This window comes from Coturnix japonica, chromosome 16 (assembly GCF_001577835.2).
Source record: "Coturnix japonica isolate 7356 chromosome 16, Coturnix japonica 2.1, whole genome shotgun sequence".
NCBI classification, from domain to species: Eukaryota; Metazoa; Chordata; class Aves; order Galliformes; family Phasianidae; genus Coturnix; species Coturnix japonica.
Window position 1 is genome coordinate 243,444 of NC_029531.1, and position 10,803 is coordinate 254,246.

Below are 10,803 nucleotides of genomic sequence, written 5' to 3' on the forward strand. Positions count from 1 at the left end.
GGAGACCATCAGTGGTAGAGGAGGGGGAAGAGGGTGGGGGGTGGAACTGTGGGGCCTATGGAGGGGAGAGTGATAGGGGGAGAGCATCAGTGGTAGAGGAGGTGGGAGACAGAGAAGCTTGGGGGGGGAGGGGAATGGAGAGATGGAGGGGGGACCATCAGTGGTAGAGGAGGGGGGCAGAGAGGGAACATGGGGGGAAAGGGGGAGATGGAGAGGAGAGTAAAAGGGGGGATAGGGGGAGACCATCAGTGGTAGAGGAAGGGGACAGAAAGGGAAGAATGGGGGGATAGGGGGAGACCATCAGTGGTAGAGGGGCAGAGAGGGAACCATGGGGGGGGAAAGGGGGGAGATGGGGGTGCAGGGTGGGGAGATCCCTGTGCATGAGGATATGGGGAGGGCATTGGGCTGAGAGGAAAGGGGTGCAGTGCCTCTGTGTTACCCCCACGTTGCTATGGGGGAATTAAAGCCCGGTGAGGACAGGAATATGAGAAGGGATGGAGCTGAAGGTGCTGCCTTTTAACTCCCCTTTCCCAGACAAAACCATCATCATGTGGAAGCTGACCCGAGATGAGACCAACTATGGGATCCCCCAGCGAGCCCTGCGCGGCCACTCGCACTTTGTCAGCGACGTGGTCATCTCCTCCGATGGGCAGTTTGCACTGTCGGGTTCCTGGGATGGCACCTTGAGGCTGTGGGACCTCACCACGTGAGTCTTGGGGACAAAATGGGCTTAAATGGGGGAGTTTGGGGCAGAGCTGGGCTCTGTGCTTTGTTTGGGTGTTGGGGTGTGTGGTACAGGGTAAAAATGAGGTGATTATGTCTCAGGTTTGGAGATAAATCCTGTTGGGAGGGAGAACCAAAGCGATTCCTTCCTCAGCTCATTCTCCCAGTGATTATATCAGACACAACCTGCTGATCCTCCGGGATCTGAGGACACGTCCTGCAATTATGATGGGAGAGAAAAGCAGGTGGAGCAGCAGAGGGGGATTTGGTTCTTCCTTCACCATCACTGTGGGGTATAGACAGGAGAACAAGCAGGCTTTTCCTTCGGTGTGTTTATGGGATACAGAGTTTGGGGTGAGGTTGAAGCACCTTCATCTCCTTGACTGTGACTGTGGGGATACCGAAGGAGAAGAAAGCAAGCAGAGCTACCCCAACCCTCCATAAGGGTTCAGCATTTACACCGCTGCGTGTCCACAGAAGTTTGAGTTTTATATCCTTAAAACTCATGATTATTCCAATCCTGGATCTAAAGCTTTGGCAGCCTTTAATTCCCCTTTGGAAAGAGGAAAGGAAACACCCCTCCTCATCCACGTGGAAGCCACAGATTGCTCCATTCTATCTTACTTTCCCCTTCTATCAGTTGAGTTCATTAAGTCACAGCACAATCTCGATTTAAGGGAGGGTTAATTAAGTTAATTATGTTTTTCTGAGCTTTGTCCTTCCTGTTTTTGATCCTCCTGCTGTCCCTACAGAGGAACCACCACCCGCCGCTTTGTTGGCCACACTAAGGATGTGCTGAGCGTCGCGTTCTCCTCCGACAACCGTCAGATCGTTTCGGGCTCCAGGGATAAAACCATCAAACTCTGGAACACTTTGGGTGTCTGCAAATACACGGTGCAGGTGAGACAACAGATCTGAGCTTCCACATTATGAGAATCAACCTCTTTCTATTCATTCCTGAGTCTCTATTCCCACATTTCTCTTTGCTTTGTTGCTTTTGATCCATAATCCACACCTCCCAGCTCCATCCTAATGATTATAAGTGACACAGTGTCTGCTGACCTCTCTTTTTTGGGGGGGGATTGAGGACACGTCCTGCAATTATGAGGGGCTCAGGGAGCAGTGGGATGCAGCAGCTCGGATTGGGGATGCTTTTCATTGCTCTCAACCCAACGCTGTTCTCTCCTTAGGATGAGAGCCACTCTGAGTGGGTTTCCTGTGTGCGCTTCTCCCCCAACAGCAGCAACCCCATCATTGTGTCCTGTGGTTGGGACAAGCTGGTGAAGGTAAGGTGAGAAGAGCAGCTCCTCTGGGGTCTGCAATGCTCTGGATAGGATTTGAGCAGTGATCATTAAAGGGTTTCGTTTTTTTTCTCCCCCATATATCTGACCCTGTCACATTTATCCTCATCTAGGTTTGGAACTTGGCTAACTGCAAGCTGAAGACGAACCACATCGGTCACACGGGATATCTGAACACAGTGACTGTCTCTCCTGATGGCTCCCTCTGTGCTTCTGGAGGCAAGGTAAACCCTAAAGGAAAGCAGAGGCTGAATTGCAGCCTATTTTGGTATCCTCACAGCTCAGTGCTGTTCCTGTGACCATCATCTCAGTCACAAATTGATGCTGTTTCCAAACTGGAAGGTTTTAGGATGGGCAACTGGAACAAAGCCACAGGTTTGATGATTAACTGTGATTTCTTTTTGCTGTCTCCCCCCAGGATGGCCAGGCCATGCTGTGGGACCTGAATGAAGGCAAGCACCTGTACACCCTGGATGGAGGGGACATCATCAACGCGTTGTGCTTCAGCCCCAACCGCTACTGGCTCTGTGCTGCCACCGGCCCCAGCATCAAGATCTGGGTATGTGACATCCCCGTTTCCCCTCTCAAAGAATCACTTTCCTTATCCCATGGCTTTGGAGGCAGTGTTGTGGTCAAAATCCTCACCCTGCCACACAGATCTCTTAGTTCAGAGCCCTTTTGGTTGTATGGGATGGGTCACACTGGTGGCACCGTCATCCCCTGCACATTGGAGGGTGGTGTGGGGCACAACCACCACTCTGCTGTGATGAAACTTCAATGCCATCTGACTGCATCCCCATGCGGAAACACAGAGGCTGTTTCTGAGCACCCTGAGCCTGTTCTGAGTTAGAAGGGTTGGGTTTGGCTACAACAATATCCCTGCAGGACCTCACTCTCTCTTCTGTCCCGTACAGGACCTGGAAGGCAAAATCATCGTGGATGAGCTGAAGCAGGAGGTGATCAGCACCAGCAGCAAAGCTGAGCCTCCCCAGTGCACCTCTCTGGCGTGGTCTGCAGATGGGCAGGTAGAAACATCTCCTTGCTCTGTTCACTGCTCCTCCAGCACCTCTGCTTTGGGGAGCTGCCTTCTGAGCTCTTTATATTAATACCCTAAGGGCTGATTTCTATCTTTTCACCATCCAATTTCTCCATTTCTCTCCTCAGACTCTGTTTGCTGGCTACACAGATAACCTCGTCCGAGTGTGGCAAGTCACCATTGGAACCAGATGAGGACGTGGTAACAACACAGATTTTATGCACAAAACTCAATAAAAAAGAGCACTCTTGAGCTCATGGCTGCCTTATGTCCCATTCTGGACTTGCCCCTGCTGTGCCCACAACTTTAAAGATGGGGACATCAGTGCTCTCCTCCCATGTGTGGAAGAAGGGACCTGAGCCCTTTCAGTGATAGCAGCCCACAGTGAGTGCACACAACAGAGCCATGGCCAGATAGAAAACAACCACCACCACCACAAATAGAGGCACTAAAGATGCTGGGAGTGCAGGAGAGGTAATAACAGAGCTTGGTTCACCCAGCAGTCTCCATGCCTTCTCATGCTGCTGAAGGGAAGCAGCCCAATCTGATTTACTGCTTGTTAAGATGAACAATATAAGGCTTAAGTCAGGATGTGAAGTTAACAATGCAAGGCTTAAGTCACATCTTAACAGCAGGAATTAACAGCAGATGGAGGGGAGCTGCACCCCATCTCCTGCCCTCTGCAGGCTCTCAATAAGTGAGAGGCTCAGCTTTAAAACTTTTATTCTTTATTATTATTATTATTCTTTATTATTATTATTTCTCAACATTTCAAAAAACTAGATCTCCATTTAATTCTTATTTTAGCCAAAAATATTTTGAACTAGCTCTGTAACGCCAACAGGAAAAAAAAAAAATTAATAATAATAATACCAATCCACCAACAAAAAAAAAAGAAGTAAAACACAACTGGGGGCGATCAGAGTCTCTCCGGTGGGACAGGATTCAGCTGGAAACTCAACAAGCAGCTGAAAAAAGGGAAGAGAAAATAAATATCCCCACCTCAGAGAGCTCCTTAAGCTGCGAGGGGAAACCAGGCTGCTTCCCACTCTGAGTGGCCTCAGGGGTGGAAGTTGCCTGGTTGGTTTCTTTTTTTGCACCCTCCCTGGCCTACGTGGCCCTAAATAAAGTGCCAGGCCCACAAGAAATGGTTGGCGAGGGAATGATGGGGCAGGGGGAGAGCTGGAGACCCCAACCACAGAGCGGGGAGGAAGAGCAAAAGGGGAAGGTGGGCAAGCAGCAAAGTAGGAAGGTTTGAGGTCCAAGTGGTGGCTGGGTGGGAGGTCGACAGAAGGTGGTGCCCCAAAACTGGAAAATAAAAAAGAAATGAGGCTCCTTGGTGCATCTGAGTGACTTTAAGAAAGTGATGTCCAATAGGGCACAATGTACAGAGCCCAGCATCCTCAACTCGAGCTCTGCATCCAGAGAGCAAACAACGCAAAGCTCGACCACAGGCTTTAAATAAAACAGGGCAGAGCGCATTGAAAAGCTGCTGCGAGGACTGGGAAAGGCAAGAGGGGAGCCCATAGCACCAAGAGCTGAAGGGAAAACCTCCAGCAAGGAGATTGGATCCCTTCTGCAAACCAAACCACAGCCTGGGATCGTGACCCCATAGAAGAGCTGGGATGAGGACAGGAGAAAGGAGGGGAGAGGCCTTGTGAGCAAGCAGGTGCGAGACAACAAGTGCAGCTGTTGGGTCCCAAAGTGAGACCCAAAAGATGAGGCAGGGGGGGCAAAAAAAAACAAAAAGGGGGAGAAAAGATGAAATCAGAAGCTGGAGGGTCATCAGGTGCAGATTTTGATACGAGTGCCCTTAGCCAGGATTCGGAAGAAGGGGAAGATGCGCTCACGGAAGGAAGCGTTGAAGGTGTGGATGTGGGTCATGCTTTCAGCGTTGTAGAAGCAAAGCTGACCCCGTTCATAGTCCAAGTAGACACCGAAGCGCCTGGGTCGCTCGCTGGGTGACAAAGCCGTCTGCTCCGTGGCCGTCAACGCTTGGTACTTCTTCCCATTAGTGCCAACGCACCAGATCTCCCTTTTTGGATGAGGCCCCATGGGTTTTTCTTTACGTCGAGCCGTCTCACGTGCAGCCCCGACCGCCCAACCTTTGCGACCCCCGACTTCTACCTCCCAATAGTGACGACCTGTGGTGAAACCCTGGGATCCCAGGACGCAGTAATCGGAGTCGAAACGTTTGGGGTTGTCGGGGAGTTCCTGACGTCGCTCTGCCAGCTTCACGCTGCGACGGTCCAGGGAGAGGCTGAGGCGAGGGTGAGCGGTGTCAGGATCCAGTGTGATGTCAGCTGGATGGAAGGGCAGAGAAAGGGGTTGGTTTGGGGATCATCTAATGCCTTTTTTATCCCCCCACCCTTGCACCCCAGCCCTAAATATTCATCTAGTTGTGCCTCTGAGTTTGAGGCACCCATCCCTCCTTTATGGTGAATCCACATCACCCCATTATATGGAGGAGCTACAATTTATAGTAAATCCAGATCCACACCACCCCATTATATGGAGGATCTACAATTTATATTGAATTCAGATCCACATCACCCCCTGTTTTAAGGAGGAGCTATGATTTATGGTAAATCCAGATCAACATCACCCCATTTTTAAGGAGGAGTTACGATTTATGGCGAATCCAGATCTACATCACCCCCTGTTATATGGAGGAGCTATGATTTATAGTAAATCCAGATCCACATCACCCCGTTTTATGGAGGAGCTATGATTTATGGTGAATCCAGATCCACATCACCCCATTTTTAAGGAGGAGTTACGATTTATGGTGAATCCAGATCCACATCACCCCCTTTTTTATGGAGGAGCTACGATTTACGGTGAATCCAGATCCATATCACCCCGTTTTTATGGAGGAGCTACGATTTATGGTGAATCCAGATCCCCATCACCCCGTTATATGGAGGAGCTACGATTTATGGTGAATCCAGATCCACATCACCCCCTGTTATATGGAGGAGATACGATAGGGGGAAACCCAGGACAAGGCAGAAAGGAAAAGCATAGGGAGGACAGAGCTTAAAGGATCACAGGGCTGCAAACCATGGGAGCACAGAGATGGAAGGGGAACCCCAAGAAGGGAAAGGCCAGGCCAAGTGGGAGGCAGCCCCCAGGCCAAAGTGGGTGGATCTATGGAAGGAAAAGGACTTTCTCACCCCGTGGGACTTTGCTGAAGGCTTTCTCCATCTTCCTCATCACCACATCCTGCAGGAAATAGTTGCGGTATTTCTTCCCCACGTCCACCAGCACCATCTCAGGCTCCTGGAACTTTATGTTCTCACATCTTGGTGTTTTTTAGGTGGGGAGGAGGAAAACAGAGAATTTCAGCATCAGGAAGGAAGTGAGGAGGTCCTGCATGAAGCCAATACGTGCTCTGGATATACCAGAGTAGGGCATGGATCGGCTAAACTGGTTGCACTGGTGCAGCCAGCCTCCCCCACCCAGCAGACTGAGCTGGGATAGAACCACACGTATCCAGCATGGCTGAGAACTCCCAGCACTGCCCCATTTGTCTGACAAGATGAGGAAGAATCTTTCCTCCAAACTTAAGGACTTTTGCTATGGCACAATGTCTGCATGGGCTCAACCACGCTTCCAAAAACCAAGGCCAAGATCTCCCCACCCTTCTCCTCTCCTACACAGCCCCACTTGTTCTCCACATCCCATTTATAACCCCCCATCAACCAGAAGTTTCCATCACCAACACAGCTTTCCCCTTCATTACCAGGCCCCAAACGTGCCGGTCTCACGAGATTTAAAACAAAAAGCTTAAATGCTTTTTTTTTTGACATTAAAAAAAGGTTATTTACAGTGAAAAAAAGATGCAAACAAAGTCACTGACCTGATAAAAGTGCCTTTGATGTCCTGTGGGAAGGAGGCAGCGAGGTGGGAAAGAGAAGGAAAGGATTAGGGAGGGCTGATGCCAATCCCACCACCGTTGCTCCCAATAAATCCTCTTATCAGCCACAACTCAGCACACTGAGCCAGGATGATTCCCTTCCCCACAGGGAACAAAGCACTAAAGACACAGCCCTCACATTGCTGGAGGCTTTCCTTGCTAAAACAGACCCTAAATCACTCAGGGCATCCCCTTTTCTTCCTATTTTCCCCTCAAAAACCACCACAAGGAAGGGTAGAGAAGCACCCATCCCACCAACTAAAGGCATTTTCTTAATGACACAGGAGCTTTCTGGAGCATTATTCCCACCATCGTGTTATCACACCTTGCCATAAAGACAAGGAAAGGGATGGAAGAAGACCTTGAGCAGCTGCAGTCCGTCCTGTTTGCTCTTATCTTCTGCCTCCGCGATAAGGCGGCTGAGGGCTGCACTCTGCTCCTCCAGCTGGCTGATATTGCTGCTCTGCCGGGCTAACAGGCTTTCATAGCGCTCCTCCAGCTGGTGCAGCAGCAACACGTGCTCCCCAATGAGGAACTGGTGGAGCAGCTCGAAATCGGACTCGAATTCCTTGATTTCCAGCTTCATCTTCTCCTGCAGAGGGAGGAAAAGCATTGAGGGAGTTGCTGTAAGAGGGGGAGGGTGAGAGATCAGCTCGTTTTCAGGGTGCTGTGCTATGCTTCCCTTTGGTTTTTAATCACACACCATAAGCTCAATGCATCTAAATGCACCGCAGCCAGAACTAAGCAAAGCCTGCTCAGGTTTAGATGTAGAGCATCCTCAAATGAGGGACATCAGTTCCCAAAACACCAATTCCCACTCAACACAAAGCTCTCGTTAAGCTCTAAATTCAACTGGGAAACAGTTTCCATGCCCTCACAGCTTAATAATTACAGGAAAGGGAATATGATGCCTCCATGCTGCTCAGAGCAGCAGCAAAGCTTCTCTCCCTGCTCAGCCACCAAGGCACAACACCCAGCAGTAGCAATAGTTGGAAATGATGATCTTTGTGGCCTTTCCCAACCCTTATGATTCTTTTATATGAGTCTACAAAGCACAGAAACCTTCATCTCTTACCCTCAGCTCTGTGATCTTCTCCTGCTCGTTCGACTTCTGCTTCAGCACCGCATCCAGCTTCTTCTTCAGCGGCTCCAAGTGACTCTGGAGTTTGTACTGAGGGAAGAAAACACAACTCAGCAAACCCTGTTTGCATCAATCCCTTCTGTCCTCTCCTCCTTTTGTCCCTTAATTTAATGGCAGAGCTGAAAACGGAACCTCAGAGCCAACTTTCACACCACTTCCCTTTTGAGGAACTGCGCTGGGAAGGTGTTTTCAAGCAGAAAATGGATACCCAGACCTTTCCACCTCCTCATAGCAGCATGTGGTTTCTCAGCCTCCCACGATTCCAACCCAACCAGCCCAGCAAGACATACCAAGCTTGATCCCAACCTCACTTTCCCTTTAAGCCTCCACTTCCCCCACCACAACTCTTCCCTCCAACCCCCACCTTCTCCACTAACAACCCTTCCCCGAACTCCACCTTATAATCCTGCACCACCTCCTCCAAGGGCACGACGCTGTGATGCTTGTGGCTCCTCGACTCCCTGCACACCACGCAGATCGCTTGCTCATCCACCTCACAGAACAGCTTCAAAGGTTCCTGGTGTTTCTCACAAAGATTCGGACGCCCCCGACCTCCCGTTGCCGCCAGGATCCCCGTGTTCCCCCCAGGACCCCCTGAAGCTGATGGGCTGGCGGGTGGAGCGAGGCGTTGAGGGTGAGGATGGAGCTGTCGGATGATCTGCACCATGTTGGCCAACTGGAGGTTGGGTCTGAAATTCCTCTGGAAGAAGGTTTTGCGGCATTGGGGGCAGGTGAAGGTTTGAAGGCGTCGAGGGCGGGAGGGCGGAGGGCTCTGAGCTTCGTCTTCCTCCTCCTCCTCTTCCTCCACGTCCTCCTCCATCACGTCCTCATCGTAATCGTCGTCCCCAAAGTAGAGCTCTCCTTGCACCCCTCCTCCGTCCCACAGCTCCTCTTCCACGGGGTCTGAGAATCACAGAATCATTAGGGCTGGAAAAGGGATCATTGAATCCAACCCCCCCACAATGTGCCCTCCGTGTCTTTCTTGTAGGGAGAATGAGACCCATATCTGAGGGGTGGCCTCACCAATGCCAATACAGAGGGACAATCATCTCCTGCTTCCATTATCTGCTCTATTTCTGATACAAACCAAGATACCACAGGCCTTTCTGGCTCACGTTCACCCCCAAATCCTTCTCCCTCTCAGCCCCTCTGCTCCAGGTAGAGCTGCATGGGGTTGTTGTGACCTCAGTGCAAGACCTGGCCCTTGGTCCTCCTCTATTCCAACCTATTGCCATCAGCCCAAATCCAGACCCCTCTATAAGGCCACTGCTTTGCTGTATTCCACCCTATTGCCCTCAGCCCCAATCCAGACCCCTCTATAAGGCCTTTGCATCCTGCTCTATTCCACCCTCAGCCCATCAGGCTCAACCCAGTCCCCTCTATAAGGCCCTTGGACCTGCTGTATTCCACCCTATTGCCCTCAATCCATCCAGCCCAGTCCAGACCCCTCTATAAGGCCCTTGGTCCTGCTCTATTCCACCCGTCAGACCCATCCAGAGCCCAACTCCAGGACACCCTACTATTAGAAGGCCCGTTGGACACATGCTGTATTCCCACCCTATTTAGACCCTTCATGCCAAATCACCAGACGACCTTTAGTATAAGGATCCTGTGCGTCCGCTGCCTGATACTCTCAACGACCCTCAGCCCCTCCGAGGACTCAGATATCCAGGGAACCCACCTCAAAACTGGCCCACTTGGTCCATCAAACCATGAACTACTATTCCAACCCTTATTGCCCAACTCAGCCCCAAGTCCAGACCACTAGCAATATAAGGCCGCTAGTTTGAAGTAATCCTTGCCTCTATTCCCACCCTCAGCCCATCAGGCCCAATCCAGACCCCTCTATAAGGCCCTTGGACCTGCTGTATTCCACCCTATTGCCCTCATGCCCAATCCAGACCCTTTTATAAGGCCTTTGGTCCTGCTGTATTCCACCCTCAGCCCATCAGACTCAGCCCAGACCCCTCTATAAGACCCTATGTCCTGCTCTATTCCACCCTATTGCTCTCAGCCCATCAGGCCCAGTCCAGATCCCTCTATAAGGCCCTAGATCCTGCTGTATTCCACCCTCAGCCCATCAGGCCCAGTCCATACCCCCCTATAAGGCCCTTGGTCCTGCTGTATTCCACCCTCAGCCCATCAGGCTCAGTCCAGACCCCTCTGTAAGGCCCCTGCTTTGCTGTATTGCACCCTATTGCCCTCAGGCCCAATCCAGACCCCTCTATAAGGCCCTTGGTCCTGCTCTATTCCACCCTCAGCCCATCAGGCCCAATCCAGACCCCTCTATAAGGCCCTTGGACCTGCTGTATTCCACCCTATTGCCCTCATGCCCAATCCAGACCCCTCTATAAGGCCCTAGATCCTGCTCCATTCCACCCTATTGCCATCAGTCTCAGTCCAGACCCCTCTATAAGGCCCTTGGTCCTGCTGTATTCCACCCTATTGCCATCAGCCCCAATCCAGACCCCTCTATAAGGCCCTAGATCCTACTCTATTCCACCCTATTGCCCTCAGACCCCTCTATAAGGCCCTAGATCCTGCTCTATTCCACCCTATTGCCCTCAGACCCCTCTATAAGGCCCTAGATCCTGCTCTATTCCACCCTATTGCCCTCAGACCCCCCTCTAAGACCCTCCAACCCTCAACAGACCAACACAACCCCCCCATCTTCCCACCCCCT

At 51.1% G+C, this 10,803-nt stretch overlaps 2 protein-coding genes across 2 annotated transcripts in view; one reads left to right on the forward strand and one right to left on the reverse strand.

The window, feature by feature from the left end:
- Nucleotides 1–3,317, forward strand: part of RACK1 (receptor for activated C kinase 1) — a 6,462-nt gene extending 3,145 nt beyond the window's left edge. The window contains exons 2-8 of the mRNA XM_015878561.2: nucleotides 535–706; nucleotides 1,476–1,623; nucleotides 1,914–2,009; nucleotides 2,138–2,248; nucleotides 2,443–2,583; nucleotides 2,939–3,049; nucleotides 3,189–3,317. Coding sequence (XP_015734047.1) covers nucleotides 535–706; nucleotides 1,476–1,623; nucleotides 1,914–2,009; nucleotides 2,138–2,248; nucleotides 2,443–2,583; nucleotides 2,939–3,049; nucleotides 3,189–3,254 — 845 coding nt within the window. The 3' untranslated portion in view covers nucleotides 3,255–3,317. The remainder of the gene's footprint in view (nucleotides 1–534; nucleotides 707–1,475; nucleotides 1,624–1,913; nucleotides 2,010–2,137; nucleotides 2,249–2,442; nucleotides 2,584–2,938; nucleotides 3,050–3,188) is intronic.
- Nucleotides 3,318–3,766: 449 nt separating this feature from the next.
- TRIM41 (tripartite motif containing 41) overlaps nucleotides 3,767–10,803 on the reverse strand; it is a 7,870-nt gene continuing 833 nt past the window's right edge. The window contains exons 2-8 of the mRNA XM_015878571.2: nucleotides 9,074–9,103; nucleotides 8,518–9,023; nucleotides 8,055–8,150; nucleotides 7,341–7,571; nucleotides 6,923–6,945; nucleotides 6,237–6,364; nucleotides 3,767–5,363 (exon numbers count right to left, since the gene is read on the reverse strand). Of these exons, the coding sequence (XP_015734057.1) occupies nucleotides 4,846–5,363; nucleotides 6,237–6,364; nucleotides 6,923–6,945; nucleotides 7,341–7,571; nucleotides 8,055–8,150; nucleotides 8,518–9,023; nucleotides 9,074–9,103 (1,532 nt within the window). The 3' untranslated portion in view covers nucleotides 3,767–4,845. The remainder of the gene's footprint in view (nucleotides 5,364–6,236; nucleotides 6,365–6,922; nucleotides 6,946–7,340; nucleotides 7,572–8,054; nucleotides 8,151–8,517; nucleotides 9,024–9,073; nucleotides 9,104–10,803) is intronic.